Here is a 16,312-nt window from a genome sequence, read left to right on the forward strand (position 1 = left end):
TCCCTAACCACCTCTTTCTCCACAGAGGGCTGGCCATCTACTCCCCATGTTGTGATGCCCAGCTCAGCAGTCTGGGAGCTGACCTTGTTAGTGAAGACAGAGGCAAAAAAAGCATTGAATACATTAGCTTTTTCCACATCCTCTGTCACTAGGTTGCCTCCCTCATTCAGTAAGGGGCCCACACTTTCCTTGGCTTTCTTCTTGTTGCCAACATAGCTGAAGAAACCCTTCTTGTTACTCTTGACATCTCTTGCTAGCTGCAGCTCCAGGTGCGATTTGGCCCTCCTGATTTCATTCCTACATGCCCAAGCAATATTTTTATACTCTTCCCTGGTCATATGTCCAACCTTCCACTTCTTGTAACCTTCTTTTTTATGTTTAAGATCCGCTAGGATTTCACCGTTAAACCACGCTGGTCACCTGCCATATTTACTATTCTTTCGACACATTGGGATGGTTTGTCCCTGTAACCTCAACAGGGATTCCCTGAAATACAGCCAGCTCTCCTGGACTCCTTTCCCCTTCATGTTAGTCCCCCAGAGGATCCTACCCATCCGTTCCCTGAGGGAGTCGAAGTCTGCTTTCCTGAAGTCCAGGGTCTGTATCCTGCTGCTTACCTTTCTTCCCTGTGTCAGGATCCTGAACTCAACCAACTCATCGTCACTGCCTCCCAGATTCCCATCCACTTTTGCTTCCCCCACTAATTCTTCCCAGTTTGTGAGTAGCAGGTCAAGAAAAGCTTCCCCCCAGTTGGCTCCTCTAGCACTTGCACCAGGAAATTGTCCCCTACGCTTTCCAAAAACTTCCTGGATTGTCTATGCACCGCTGTATTGCTCTCCCAGCAGATATCAGGAAAATTAAAGTCACCCATGAGAACCAGGGCATGCAATCTAGTAGCTTCTGCGAGTTGCTGGAGGAAAGTCTCGTCCACTTCATCTCCCTGGTCCGGTGGTCTATAGCAGACTCCCACCACTACAACACTCTTGTTGCTCACACTTCTAAACTTAATCCAGAGACACTCAAGAACCTCAAGATCTGTATATGATTTTGAGATAGTTCGCTGAAGTTAAGTCTATGGGTTGAACGCCAGCTAGATTCCTTCCTGATGCCAAGGACAGCAAGACAGAACTGAGGGAAGTGTAGTGGGGCGCCTGCCCCACTCCAATAAGCAGGGGTTAAAAGCAGCCAAGCTAGGCTGATTGGGGAAGCGGCCACCGCTGTGGCCAGCTTAATTAGGGCCCAGCTGGCCCTGATAAGAGGGCTGTGGGCCAGAAGCTGGTGGAGTCTCACTGCAGCCCTGGAGTGGGAAGGGCCTAGCTGCCTGGGAGCTCACGGTACCAGAAGTACAGCAGTGCTGGGGAAAGGCAAGAGGAGCTGGGGAGCTCCAGCCTGGCAAATCCCCAGGCTGTGGGCCTGGCTAAAGGCCAAAGTAGGTACTGGGCTTGCAAAGGTGCAGCCTGAGGTTAGGCAGGGGCAGCTGGTCCAACTCCTTTGCCCATGATGAGTGGCCTTTACAGACTGCAGTTTGCCACAGTGACTGGGGCCTAGATGACGACTGGCAGTAGCCACTGAAGTAAGGTGGGTTTAGAGGGCTGGGGGTTCCCCTGGGAGGGGAGACCTAGAGCAAGGGGTACTGCTGGGGAAGAACACCAAGGTAAAGGGCACCAGGGTCCGTGAGGGACACGGGGGCCTGAGGCAGGCGACACACCAGCCAACAGAAGGTGCTCCAGAGCTGGAAAAGAGCTAATTCCCAGGATGACCAGCAGGAGGCGCCATGCCAGTGAGTCTTCAACCTCGCTACAGGAAGGTCATAGGTGCCCTGCCATTTTTGCCCTCTTACGAGAGCAAAAGGCAATATAGGGTGAATACATGGCCTCAATGGACATTTCTATTCAATAAAATAAAATACATTAAAAAAAAATCCAGTCTAGCACGCACGGGGTCCATGTGCACCCAGATTAACAGACACATTGACCATAATCGAAGAATTTATGTCTATTTTAATTTTCAAAAAAGCACTTATCTGATAAAGCCCATGAACTTGAAGTTATTTCTACTAACACGTGCATTAGAACAATATTCACATAAGGATCCTTTCAACCTACTATCAAATATGAAAATGTAATCCAGTTTACTCTAACCCACACAGAAAAGGCTTCAGAGAAAATATAGGTCTTGCAGCAGGTCCTGAGAGTTAACAAAACCCAGCTCTGTGAAACAAAAGATAGTGATGAAGAGGGAGTAAATTCCAGAGGTTAGGACACCTCAATGAATATGCCCTGCTGATAGCCACTTCTTAAATAAACTATATATGCATAAGGATAGATTTTAGTTTCTCTGCATATGCCTACATGGCAAGCAGAAACCTGTGGCAGAGAGTCCCAGAACCTGGCTCTATAGACTCAGGTTCATGATACGGCACTTAAAATAGTTGTGTAGAGGTTCAAACTCAGGCTGGAGGCTAGGCTCCAAAGCCTAGAGGGGTGGACTTCTACACAGCTATTTTTGGTGCCATAGCTCAAGCCCAATTCTGTAGACCTAGGCTCTAAGACTTGCTGCTGCGGATTCTGCTTGCCACATAGATGTACCCTCATTGTCTTATTTGGGTCATGTCCTAACCAAGTTAGTTCTCATGCAAGCCCCAAATTCTATCTAGACTGGGTAAATGACAGCTCCATAACCTGATCTGATAAAATGGAGACTAAGTTTTGTCTCTTCTGTATATAAAGCACCACTGCACACTCCACCTACCCAATTCCTCGTAAGGGTCTCTACTCACAATGAACAGCGTGTGTGTGTGTGTGTGTGTGTGTGTGTGTGTGTGTGTGTGTGAGCTCTTGGGTCAGATGACGAAAACTACCTTCTGAGACCTCAAAACCAAGTATTAGAGCCACTCAAGCAATTCCATCTACTGCTGCTAGGTTTCACAGCATGCAGTAAACAGTATAAAAGGTGGGTCAACATGCCTAAGAATCTGCCTGGATGCAATAACTGACTAATATCAACTGAACTATCAGCAAAGATAAAGCAAACAGTGAAATCAGCCACCTATCCTTAACAATCCTTTCTCTTCATAAAAGGGAGATGTGAGAGAGGAAAATAATTGGAGAGACTGGCCATGCTGGGAGATGGTTTCTTAAAAATGATTTTAACATTAGGTTCTATAAGAGATGCTAGTACTTTCCCCTCCTATGAGACACTGACAATCTCCTCTAATAATGGGCATCATAATTCATTCCACCTTTTGCTAGCCTGCATCAGACAAGAAATATCAGTGTATAACCTGGGTTTTGGACGCAACATCCAACAGAACCTCAATAAACTACAGTGTCTGAAATTCAAGCAGAGAAGAATAGTTTCATCTGTCCCTCATCCCCAACTTGATGTTTCCAATGCAGATTCTGTCTGAGTTGTCTAAGTGATATTTTCTAACCATTGTGAAAATCCTCACAGTACAAAATGCTCAACTCTGTAAGATGACATCACCTGAATTAACAAGTCTGCTTGCCCCTGCAACAGTTCCATTGACCTGCAACTGTAACTTTACAGAAACTACAGTGGAAATGAAGATTTCCTCATCTCCTGAATAATTGTGGTGTAAGATTAGAAATACTTTTATACCACAGTCTGATTCAGAACAATACTACTAACTACTAGTCCTTTACCCTTTTCATTTGTAACAGATTTTCTATACATCATGGTAACTTGTGAAAATGAAGCCAGGAAAGAGGGTGAGGAAAGGGCCACTGAACCAATAGCTGAGGACAAAAAAAGACTACAGTGTTATACCAAACCCTCAGTGTAGTGTTCTCTCTTATTTAGTGTATGCTCCAGTCAGAGAGCTGAACTGGTTCCGTTAACATTTAAAGAGTGACCTATAAAAAATGCCCTTTGCCCCAAAATGGAAGAATGTTTAGTCCATGATAAATGTATAGCCTTTACTCCCCTGCTCCCCAAGCCCAAAACTGAGATCCAGAAGGTGACCAGCCATATGTATGCCAGAAGCCACTTAAGAGTCCCATAATCATAGAAGTCCTGAAATCTTGAACTAGCAGAAAAAAGTCATTATCCATATGAAAACTAGTCACCCCCAAAAAAATTCTGACAACTCCATCATCACCATAGAGAGGAACTCAGTCAGCTCAACAAAGAATTCAGAGATGCAACGGGGTAATTTATACAGCAACACAAGTCCTATCTTAACTCCATCCAAGAGTCACACACCAGATGGACATACTTTTGGAATGGAAGCCCTCCTGCATGCAGCCAGATATAACTAATGTGGCTACATCTCTCTATCCTCTTTTGATTCATACTCAACTGAGTACCCAATAGGAGATACCTGGTTAAAATGTTATGCAGCCAAGTTTCCCAAATATATGCGAAGTCAAGGTCTCATCCACAATCATATCACAGATGTGTTTTTATGCCAAGAAGAGGAGTGTGATATAAATACCTAGATAAATCAGCAACAGAAATTGGTTTATTCTGATTAATGCAAGCTTGCTGCAGATCAAGGAGACTGGCACCTACTATCTTGTACTACTTAGCACAGACTCCTGTTGAGAATGATCTTCAACATTTTATACCTGGATCCACACTTAATACTATTTTCTTGCCAGGCTCCTTAAGCGCCGTCCTACAAGGCCTCTATACTCCCAGTTAATAGCAGCACTGCTTTATCTTCTTGAGCATCATAAAATGGTCATAAAGTGGCACAGTCACAGCAAAGATTGTACTTCTGGTCGTAGGGACACCAATATATTCAAGAGGTGAAACACCTCAAATTCAGATCATAATAAAAATAACCATTACAGAGCCAATTCAGGAGAAGAAAAAGCATTATGTGGAGACCTTACAATGGCTATTTGGGATAATCAATTCGGGATAACATTCGGGATAATCAATATCTGCATAAATAAAATGTAAGATGTGTTCTCAAATTATTAAAAGGTATTTTGGGTTTGCATAAACTCATGTTCAAATCTACTCATGCCTCTCACAATACTAAGAATAAGTGCCCTATAAGCTATAAAATGTACCCAACCTTTTTTTTCCTCTCTTTGGGTTTCCTTTTCTTTGGTGATGTTGTCGGTCCATCTTTATCTTCATTCCCTTTTTTCCTTTCCTTTTTAATTTGCTTCTGTTTCTGTTTCTCAATCCCCTCTTCATCCTCTGAACTGCTCTCTGCTTTCTTGGTTTTAAGTTTAGGAATTTTCTTTGGTGGCTGCAGATTAATTCCTGCATCTGCGGTCCAGTCCGAGTAATCACTGGAGTATTCACTAGAGTTGGTGAATGAAGGGACAAAGGAAGGAAGGGAATTAAAAATCAAGCAAAGAACAAATTGCTTCACAAAGCAAATTCAGAGTAAACTGCTTTATACAATATTAATATAACCCCAGACAAGATTGTTAAGATTGGAGTTAAGGCTGTAATAGTAACACTATTAAAAAGCTGCAGTTAAAAAAGGAATACAAACCCATAATATTTTAAGAGACTGTAAATTAGGGCTGCAATTTAAAACATTCTAGGATGTCTGGAAATTCATATTTATGGTTCTGCCAACAATTTTAACTCCGTTCCTTTACTGGTTTTTAGCCTCTTTTACCAGTGGGACTGCCCATAAATTCACAGATTTTAAAGTCACAGGGATCACTGATCATCTAGTTTTACCTATGGCATACAACCCAAGACAAAGAACCTCACTCAATTTCTACATCAAGCCCAAAACTACAGTATGAGGAAGAACGTATCTTTCAGAAAGATCTGTATTTTGTTAAATAAATTACATAACATGAACCTATCCCTCCTGGCATGTATCAGGTACACCAGTACATGACAGATATTTACTTGTAACCAGAGTTCTTCAAGATGACTCTATATATTCAGAGATTCCAAGGCCAGAAGGGACCAACTGTGATCATCTAGTCTGACACAGGCCATAGAACTTCCCCAACAGAATACCTGTAGCATATCTTTTAGAAAAACATCCAATCTTCAAACATAAGAACTGCCAAACTAGGTCAGACCGATGGTCCATCTAGCCCAGTATCCTGTCTCCAACAGTAGCCAGTACCACAGCTTTGGGGGAGTATACAGAACAGGGCATTTGGGAGTGATCCACCTCATCTTCCTCTTCCACCTTCTGGCAGTCAGACGTTTAGGTTCATCCTGAGAATGGGGTTGAATCCCTGACCATCTTAGCTAATAGCCACTGATGGACCTATCCTCCATGAACTTACCCCATTCTTTTTTGAACCCAGTTACAGTTGCGGCCATCACAACATCACAGGGCAACAAGTTCCACAGGTTAACTGTGCATTGTGTGAAAAAATAAACTTCTTATTCTTTGTATGTAATCTGCTGCCTATTAATTTCACCAGATGACCCCTGGTTTTTGTATTGAGGGAAAGGGTAAATAAAACTTCTCTTTTCAGTTTTTCCACACCACTCAAACTAAATGGTCCTAATCTTTTTAATCTTTCCTCATATGGAAGCCGTTCCATACTCTTGATCATCTCTAAACTTTCCCAGTCCCAGTATATTCTTTTTTTACATAGGATGACCAAAACTGGACACAGTATTCAAGGTATACATGCACCATGGATTTATTAAGTGGCATAATGATATTTTCTGTCTTTTCTATCCCTTTCCTAACAGTTCCTAACACAATGTTAGATTTTGTGATCGTTGCAGCACATTAAGCTGAAGTTTTCAGAGAACTATCCATGATAACTACTAGATCTCTTTCTTGAGGGGTAACAGCTAATTTAGAACCTATCATTATATATGTGTAATTGGGATTATTTTTTTCTAATACGCATTACTCTGCACTTATCAATGCTGAATTTCATCTGCCATTTTGTTGTCTAGGCACCCAGTTTTGTGAGAACTCCCTGTAGCTCTTCACAGTCAGATTTTGACTTAACTATCTTGAAAAACTGTGTATCATCTGCAAACTTTGCCACTTCACTATTCACTCCCTTTTCCAGATCATTAATGAACAGGCTGAACAACACAGGTCCCAGTACAGATCCTTGGAGGAGCCTACTGCTCATCTCTTTCCATTGTGAACAATAACCATTTATTCCTGCCCTTTGTTTCCTATCTTTTAACCAGTTACTGATCACTGAGAGAACCTTCCCTTCTAATCCCATGATTACTTAGTTTTCTTAAGAGCCTTTGATGAGGGACCTTATCAAGCCAACTACACTAAACTGGTTAGATCACCCTATCCACGTTGTTGCTGATACCCTCGAAGAACGTTAATACATTGGTGACGCATAACTTCCCTTTATAAAAGCTGTTTTGCTTTGTGTAGGGTGGAAGTGGATTGAGGGCATAGAAATGTACAAGGCAGGCTGTTTCTGTGTGCTGGACATTTCCCTGTGCAGTTAAGCAGTATGACATAACAGGATGTTGATGTACACCAAGATTTTATGGGAATCCTCTAGAGAGATCTCTAGGAAACTTTCCTAGAGGTACTCGGCAATCCTCTGCCAAAGGTTCCTTAGCAGAGCTCCTTTGTTTCTTCCCTCATTGAAGGAAACTTTCCCATGCCATTCTGCAATCATTTGAGCAGGGACCAAAGTGGCATACAGGTGAGAAGCATAGGGACTCGGTTGGAAGCTGCAAGTGTGCAGTAGATGCACCCTTGCTTCGTTGTTTTCTCTCAAGAATGAGATATCTGCTACAAGTTTTGGCCTGTGGAAAAGGGTAGGAAAATTTAGAATATTGTTCCTAGTTGACTGCACTGTGGCCCTTTCATATTGCTTTTCTACCCATGGAAAATGCCCCCCGCCCAGGAGTAAACTCACCATGCTTGGGGTGTTCGCCAACATGTGCGCTTGTCAAGGGTCAGTGAGAAAGTGACTGATATGTTACTAAAGGTGTATTTTAATAGACTGGTTCAAAGGTGTGCGTGTACTTAACAATCATGCTTCTGTGTTTTGTTCCTTGTGCTTCTGCAGATGTGGCCTTCCCCTTCAGCAGATTCAAAACTCTTTCTCATGCCCTCCCCAAACTCTGCCTGCGCATTACTTTCCACTTTCTACAAAAACAACGAGGAGTCCAGTGGAACATTAAAGACTAACAGATTTATTTGGGCATAAGCTTTCGTGGGTTGAAAACCCCACTTCTACAGATGCATGGAGTGAAAATTACAGATACAGGCATAAATATACTGGCACATGAGCAGAAGGGAGTTACCTTACAAGTGGAGAACCAATGTTGAGAAGGCCAATTCAGCCAGGGTGGATGTGGTCCACTCCCAATAATTGATGAGGTGTCAATACCAAGAAAGGGAAAATTGCTTTTGTAGTGAGCCAGCCACTCCCAGTCCCTAGTCAAACCCAAATTAATGGAGTTAAGTTTGCAAATGAATTGTAGCTCTGCAGTTTCTCTTTGAAGTCTGTTTATGAAATTTTTGTTGTTGAAGGATGGCTACTTTTAAATCTGTTATTGAATGTCCAGCAAGACTGAAGTGTTCTCCTACTGGCTTTTGTATGTAACCATTCCTGATGTCTGATTTGTGTCCATTTATTCTTTTACATAGAGACTGTCTGGTTTGGCCAATGTACATGGCAAAGGGGCACTGCTGGCACATGATGGCATATATCACATTAGTAGATATGCAGGTGAATGAGCCCCTGATGGTGTGGCTGATGTGGTTGGGTCCTATGATGGTGTCGCTAGAGTAGATATGGGGACAGAGTAGGCAATGGGGTTTGTTACAGGGATTGGTTCCTGGGTTAGTGTTTCTGTGGTGTGTAGTCACTGGTGAGTATTTGTTTCAGGTTGGGGGGCTGCCTGTAAGCGAGGACTGGCCTGCCTCCCAAGGTCTGTGAGAGTGAGGGATCGTTTTCCAGGTTAGGCTGTATATTGTTGATGATGTGTACTGTCATGGATGGTTATAAACTGTTCAGGAAGGACAGGCAGGGCAGAAAAGATGGGGGAGTAGCACTGTATGTAAGGGAGCAGTATGACTGCTCAGAGCTCCGGTACGAAACTGTAGAAAAACCTGAGTGTCTCTGGATTAAGTTTAGAAGTGTGTGCAACAAGAGTGATGTAGTGGTGGGAGTCTGCTATAGACCACCGGACCAGGGGGATGAGGTAGATGAGGTTTTCTTCCGGCAGCTCACGGAAGCTACTAGATCGCATGCCCTGATTCTCATGAGTGACTTTAATTTTCCTGATATCTGCTGGGAGAGCAATACAGCGGTGCATAGACAATCCAGGAAGTTTTTGGAAAGTGTAGGGGACAATTTCCTGGCGCAAGTGCTAGAGGAGCCAACTAGGCGGGGCGCTTTTCTTGACCTGCTGCTCACAAACCGGGTAGAATTAGTGGGGGAAGCAAAAGTGGATGGGAATCTGGGAGGCAGTGACCATGAGTTGGTTGAGTTCAGGATCCTGACACAGGGAAGAAAGGTAAGCAGCAGGATACGGACCCTGGACTTCAGGAAAGCAGACTTCGACTCCCTCAGGGAACGGATGGCCAGGATCCTCTGGGGGACTAACTTGAAGGGGAAAGGAGTCCAGGAGAGCTGGCTGTATTTCAAGGAATCCCTGTTGAGGTTACAGGGACAAACCATCCCAATGTGTCGAAAGAATAGTAAATATGGCAGGCGACCAGCTTGGCTTAATGGTGAAATCCTAGCGGATCTTAAACATAAAAAAGAAGCTTACAAGAAGTGGAAGGTTGGACATATGACCAGGGAAGAGTATAAAAATATTGCTCGGGCATGTAGGAATGAAATCAGGAGGGCCAAATCGCACCTGGAGCTGCAGCTAGCAAGAGATGTCAAGAGTAACAAGAAGGGTTTCTTCAGCTATGTTGGCAACAAGAAGAAAGCCAAGGAAAGTGTGGGCCCCTTACTGAATGAGGGAGGCAACCTAGTGACAGAGGATGTGGAAAAAGCTAATGTACTCAATGCTTTTTTTGCCTCTGTTTTCACTAACAAGGTCAGCTCCCAGACTGCTGCGCTGGGCATCACAACATGGGGAGTAGATGGCCAGCCCTCTGTGGAGATAGAGGTGGTTAGGGACTATTTAGAAAAGCTGGACGTGCACAAGTCCATGGGGCCGGACGAGTTGCATCCGAGAGTGCTGAAGGAATTGGCGGCTGTGATTGCAGAGCCATTGGCCATTATCTTTGAAAACTCGTGGCGAACAGGGGAAGTCCCGGATGACTGGAAAAAGGCTAATGAAGTGCCAATCCTTAAAAAAGGGAAGAAGGAGGATCCTGGGAACTACAGGCCAGTCAGCCTCACCTCAGTCCCTGGAAAAATCATGGAGCAGGTCCTCAAAGAATCAATCCTGAAGCACTTGCATGAGAGGAAAGTGATCAGGAACAGCCAGCATGGATTCACCAAGGGAAGGTCATGCCTGACTAATCTAATCGCCTTTTATGATGAGATTACTGGTTCTGTGGATGAAGGGAAAGCAGTGGATGTATTGTTTCTTGACTTTAGCAAAGCTTTTGACACGGTCTCCCACAGTATTCTTGTCAGCAAGTTAAGGAAGTATGGGCTGGATGAATGCACTATAAGGTGGGTAGAAAGCTGGCTAGATTGTCGGGCTCAACGGGTAGTGATCAATGGCTCCATGTCTAGTTGGCAGCCGGTATCAAGTGGAGTGCCCCAAGGGTCGGTCCTGGGGCCGGTTTTGTTCAATATCTTCATAAATGATCTGGAGGATGGTGTGGATTGCACTCTCAGCAAATTTGCGGATGATACTAAACTGGGAGGAGTGGTAGATACGCTGGGGGGCAGGGATAGGATACAGAGGGACCTAGACAAATTGGAGGATTGGGCCAAAAGAAATCTGATGAGGTTCAATAAGGATAAGTGCAGGGTCCTGCACTTAGGACGGAAGAACCCAATTCACCGCTACAGACTAGGGACCGAATGGCTAGGCAGCAGTTCTGCGGAAAAGGACCTAGGGGTGACAGTGGACGAGAAGCTGGATATGAGTCAGCAGTGTGCCCTTGTTGCCAAGAAGGCCAATGGCATTTTGGGATGTATAAGTAGGGGCATAGCGAGCAGATCGAGGGACGTGATCGTTCCCCTCTATTCGACATTGGTGAGGCCTCATCTGGAGTACTGTGTCTAGTTTTGGGCCCCACACTACAAGAAGGATGTGGATAAATTGGAGAGAGTCCAGCGAAGGGCAACAAAAATGATTAGGGGTCTAGAACACGACTTATGAGGAGAGGCTGAGGGAGCTGGGATTGTTTAGCCTGCAGAAGAGAAGAATGAGGGGGGATTTGATAGCTGCTTTCAACTACCTGAAAGGGGGTTCCAAAGAGGATGGCTCTAGACTGTTCTCAATGGTAGCAGATGACAGAACGAGGAGTAATGGTCTAAAGTTGCAGTGGGGGAGGTTTAGATTGGATATTAGGAAAAACTTTTTCACTAAGAGGAAAGGAGTACTTGTGGCACCTTAGAGACTAACAAATTTATTTGAGCATGAGCTTTCGTGAGCTACAGCTCACTTCATCAGATGTTTACCGTGGAAAACATCTGATGAAGTGAGCTGTAGCTCACGAAAGCTCATGCTCAAATAAATTGGTTAGTCTCTAAGGTGCCACAAGTACTCCTTTTCTTTTTGCGAATACAGACTAACACAGCTGTTCCTCTGAAACCTTTCACTAAGAGGGTGGTGAAACACTGGAATGCGTTACCTAGGGAGGTGGTAGAATCTCCTTCCTTAGAGGTTTTTAAGGTCAGCCTTGACAAAGCCCTGGCTGGGATGATTTAACTGGGAATTGGTCCTGCTTCGAGCAGGGGGTTGGACTATATGACCTTCAGGGGTCCCTTCCAACCCTGATATTCTATGATTCTATGTGCTGGAGAGGTTTTAGCTGGGAGCTGTATGTGATGGCCAGTGGTGTTCTGTTATTTTCCTTGTTGGACCTGTCCTGTAACAGGTGACTTATGAATACCCATCTTGCTCTGTCAATCTGTTTCCTCACTTCCCCAAGTGGGTATTGTAGTTTAGAGAATGATTGATAAAGATCTTGTAGGTGCTTGTCTCTGTCTGAGGGATTGGAGCAAATGCGGTAGTATCTTAGGGCTTGGCTGTCCTCACTTCCAGTCAGCCCCTCAACCTGAAACATACTCAGCTCGGAAAGTCAGCCTCCCCTGGTGTCTCCTCTCCCTCCAAGCATTTTTGTGTGAGTGTGTGTGTGTGTGTGTGAGAGAGAGAGAGAGAGAGAGAGAGTGTGTGTGTGTGTGTGTCTGTTTGGTGGTTGTTTCGGTGCAATAAAAGCCAAGTTTTTGAATGATAAGTAATCTTTATTTGTTTCCTGCAAATTGTGACAGCAGGTGGCAGCAACACATACACACGCAGTTTAATTATTTGCTTAGATAGAATCCTAGGCCACAAAAATCACAAGTGCTTCCTAGCAAAACTCGATTTCCTTAAGCATTGCAGTCCCAAGCTTAATAATATACATTACTAATTCTCAATTTCAAAGTATTCCCTCAAAGCCTCCCTGATTCGAACTGCCCCCTGTTGTGCCCTTCAAATAGCCCTGGTATCTGGCTGCTCAAAATCAGCGTTCCGGCAGCATGCCTCAGCAGTGCACCCCTGAGCAAACTTTTCACCCTTACCAACACAAAGAAGATGGAGCTAGGCTGTTCTCAATGGTGGCAGATGACAGAACAAGGAGCAATGGACTCAAGTTGCAGTGCAGGAGGTCTAGGTTGGATATTAGGAAAAATTATTTCACTAGGAGGGTGGTGAAGCACTGGAATGGGTTACCTAGGGAAGTGGTAGAATCTCCATTCTTAGAGATTTATTATGCCCAGCTTCACAAAGCTCTGGCTGGGATGATTTAGTTGGGGATTGGTCCTGCTTTGAGCAGGGGGTTGGACTAGATGACCTCCTGAGGTCTCTTCCAACCCTAATCTTCTATGATTTTATTATACATGCGTCATGCATCTTTCCAGACCACCCCGCATTGATGCCAGTCAAACACCTGCAGTGATCCAGAAATCCCTGCAACAATATGGAGAAGTACCACTTCCTATTGCAAGGTGGTCTGGTTCCAAAATTGGAATATGCATGCCATCTATTGTCCCTCCACAGTTAGGGAAACCCATTTATTCAAAGCCATCCACTATCTCATGCCCATTGCCAAGAGTCATGGTCCTTCATAGCAGGATGCGATTAATGGTCCTGCACACTTGCGTTAATGCAGACCCTATGGTTGACTTCCTGACTTCAAACTGATTTGCGACTGACTGGTAGCAGTCTGGAGTTGCCAGCTTCCATACAGCAATCACCATGCTCTTCTCTGCTGAGAGGGAAGCTCTTATTTAGGTGTCCTTGTGCCACAGGGCTGGGGCAAGCTCTGCACGCAGTTCCAGGAAGGTTGCTTTCCTCCTCTGAAAATTCTATAGCCACTGTTTGTCATCCCAGACCTTCATGGGACTATGATCCCACCACTCAGTGCTAGTTTCCTGAGCCCAAAAGCAACGGTCCACCATGTTCAGCTGTTCCTTGAATGCCAAAAGTAATCTAATGTTGTTCCTATCCATGTCAGACAGCACGTCAGGCAAGTGTGAATCCTGTTGAGTTAGGAACATTACCTGCACTGCCATTTGCGATGTGTTACTGATAGCTAGCAGAGCATTGGAGAACAGTGCAGAATCCATCCTTTCACAGAGATGGCAGGGTAAACAGCAAACAAGGGCCATTGATAAATGCCATGAACCAAAAATTGAATCACATGGAATGCTGGGATGGAAAGCAATGCATCATGGGAGGTTGAGCCAGGACCCATGATGTGCTGTGATCCAATCCGCCTTCCCACAAAATCTAGCAGCAGAAGGTGGCAAGTTGAATTGTGGGATAGCTACCCATAGTGCACTGCTCTCACTGTCAATGCTAGTGCCCCAAGTGTGGACATGCTCTGCCAACAAAGGGAGTGTAGCGTGAACATGCCAACAAAACTCTGCAGTGTAGACAAGGCCAAAGGCAAGCACACATACCTTCCTTTGTGCAGGACACCCCTTTGATTTCTGCCTTGGCAGGGCTGTGGTGTTTGGAACATGTTTTAATAAAATCATACAGGGGAATCTTATAACTTTACATGCAGTGTTGCCACACATATTTTACCAGGACAATACTGACCTGCAAATTATGAGTTTTCAGATGGTACCTTACAAAGCATACTTTGTACAAAGATTATTACAATAGGATGTAGGGTGTGAACATGGGGTGTATTCCATCACAGACAATACTTTAGATTTGTCATTCACTTTGATTTAAAAATTGTCAGTGATGAAGAATCCACTACAACGACCCTTACTGAGTTTTTCCAATGGTTAATTACACTCACTGTTAAAAATTTACCCCACTTCCAGTCTGAATTTGACTAGCTTCAACTTTCAGCCATTGGATCATGTTATACCCCACTCTACTACAAGACTGAAAAGTTCATTATTAAATATTTGTCTCCTATGTAGGCACTTACAGATTGAAATCAAGTCAGCCCTGGACCTTCTCTTTATTAAAATAAATAGATTGAACTCCTTTAGTCTATAAGGTAGGTTGTCTACTCCTTTAATCATTCTCATGACTCCTCTCTGAACCCTCTCCAATTTATCAACTTCTTTTTTGAATTGTGGACACCAGAACTGGATGCAGTATTCCAGCAGCAGTTGCACCAGTGTCAAATGCAGAGGCAAAATAATCTCTCTACTACTCGATTCCCCTGTGTATGCATCTAAGGATCGCATTCGCCTTTTTGGCCACAGCATCATATTGGAAGCTCATGTTCACCAGATATCCACCTACCCTCCCCAAATCTTTTTCCAGAGTCACTACTTCCCAGGATAGAATCCCCCATCCTGTACAGCCTACAGTCTTTATTTCTAGATATGTACATTTAGCCATATTAAAAAGTATATTTTTTGCTTGCACTCAGCTTACCAATTGATCCAGATCACTTTCTATTAATGACCTGTCCTCTTCACTGTTTACCACTCTCTCAATTTTCTGTTATCTGCAAACTTTATCAGTGATTATTTTATGTTTTATTCCAAGTCATTCATGAAAATGTTAACTAGAGTAGGTCCAAGAACAAATCTCTGCAGGACCCCTCTAGAAACACACCTGCTCAATGATGATTCCACATTTACAATTACATTTTGAGAACTATCAATTAGCCAGTTTTTAATCTATTTAATTTGTGCCACGTTAATTTTATATCATTCTAATTTCTTTAATCAAAATGTCACATAGTACCAAGTCAAATGTCTTTCAAAAGTTTAAGTGTATTATATCAACACTATTACCTTAATCAACCAAGCTTGTAATCTAATTTAAAAAAAGATATCAAGTTAGTTTGCCAGGATCTATTTTCCATAAATTAATATTGATTTGCATTAATCATATCATCCTCCTTTAATTCATTATTATTCCAGTCCCATATCAGCCACTCCATTACCGGGCCTAGGATCCACAACATACTGACAGGCCTTACCTGGGTCATCTCACTGACCCTTTTTAAAAATTGGCACAACATTAGCTTTTTTTCAGTCTTCTGGGACTTCCCTAGTGCTCCAAGACTTATTGAAAATTAACATTAACAGTCCAGTGAGCTCCTCAGCTAGCTCTTTTAAAACTCGTAGATGCAAACTATCTCAATCTGCTGATTTAAAAATCTCCAACTTTAGTAGCTGCTGTTTAACTTCCTCCTGAGATACTTGTGGAATTGAAAATGTTATCATCATATGAAGAGACTACTTAATATACTTAATACGTAACTACTTAATACGTAATCTGTTTTTTTCCCAAATACAGAGCAGAAATATTTATTGAACACTTCTGCCTTTTCTGCATTATCATCAATAATTCTACCATTTCTATCTCATAATAGACCAAAACCATTGTCAGGATTTGTTTTGTTCCTAAGATATTTATGCTCCTCCTTATTGTCCTTATCTTTGCTGGACAGTTTTCTCTTTGTCTCTCTTTACTTCCCCTACCAATTTTCCACAATTCTTAGCTTCTGATTTATATTCATAACTACCAACTTCCCCTTTCTTCCATTTGTTATATGTATATATTTTATAGCTACTTCCACTTCCCCTCTAAATTAGGTCAGTTTTTTAACCAATATGGCCTTCTTTTATTTTGACTTTTGGAGCATCTAATGAAGCATTCTTAAACAATTCCAAATTATCACTGACATTTTTCTGGTTACATTCTTCCTCCTGATTTGGCTCATAATTGTTTTCAGTGTTGTGAAACTGGCCCTATTAAAGCACCAAGTATATATATATTACTGGTCTGGATTTTATTT

At 43.2% G+C, this 16,312-nt stretch overlaps 1 protein-coding gene across 4 annotated transcripts in view; it reads right to left on the reverse strand.

Annotated features, from left to right (window-relative positions):
* Positions 1 to 16,312, reverse strand: part of PHIP (PHIP subunit of CUL4-Ring ligase complex) — a 309,729-nt gene that overhangs the window by 98,259 nt on the left and 195,158 nt on the right. For all 4 annotated transcript variants that reach the window (XM_048845170.2, XM_048845168.2, XM_048845171.2 and 1 more), the window contains one exon: positions 5,048 to 5,282. In XM_048845170.2, the coding sequence (XP_048701127.2) occupies positions 5,048 to 5,282 (235 nt within the window). The remainder of the gene's footprint in view (positions 1 to 5,047; positions 5,283 to 16,312) is intronic.

Source organism: Caretta caretta, chromosome 3 (assembly GCF_965140235.1).
Source record: "Caretta caretta isolate rCarCar2 chromosome 3, rCarCar1.hap1, whole genome shotgun sequence".
NCBI lineage: Eukaryota > Metazoa > Chordata > Testudines > Cheloniidae > Caretta > Caretta caretta.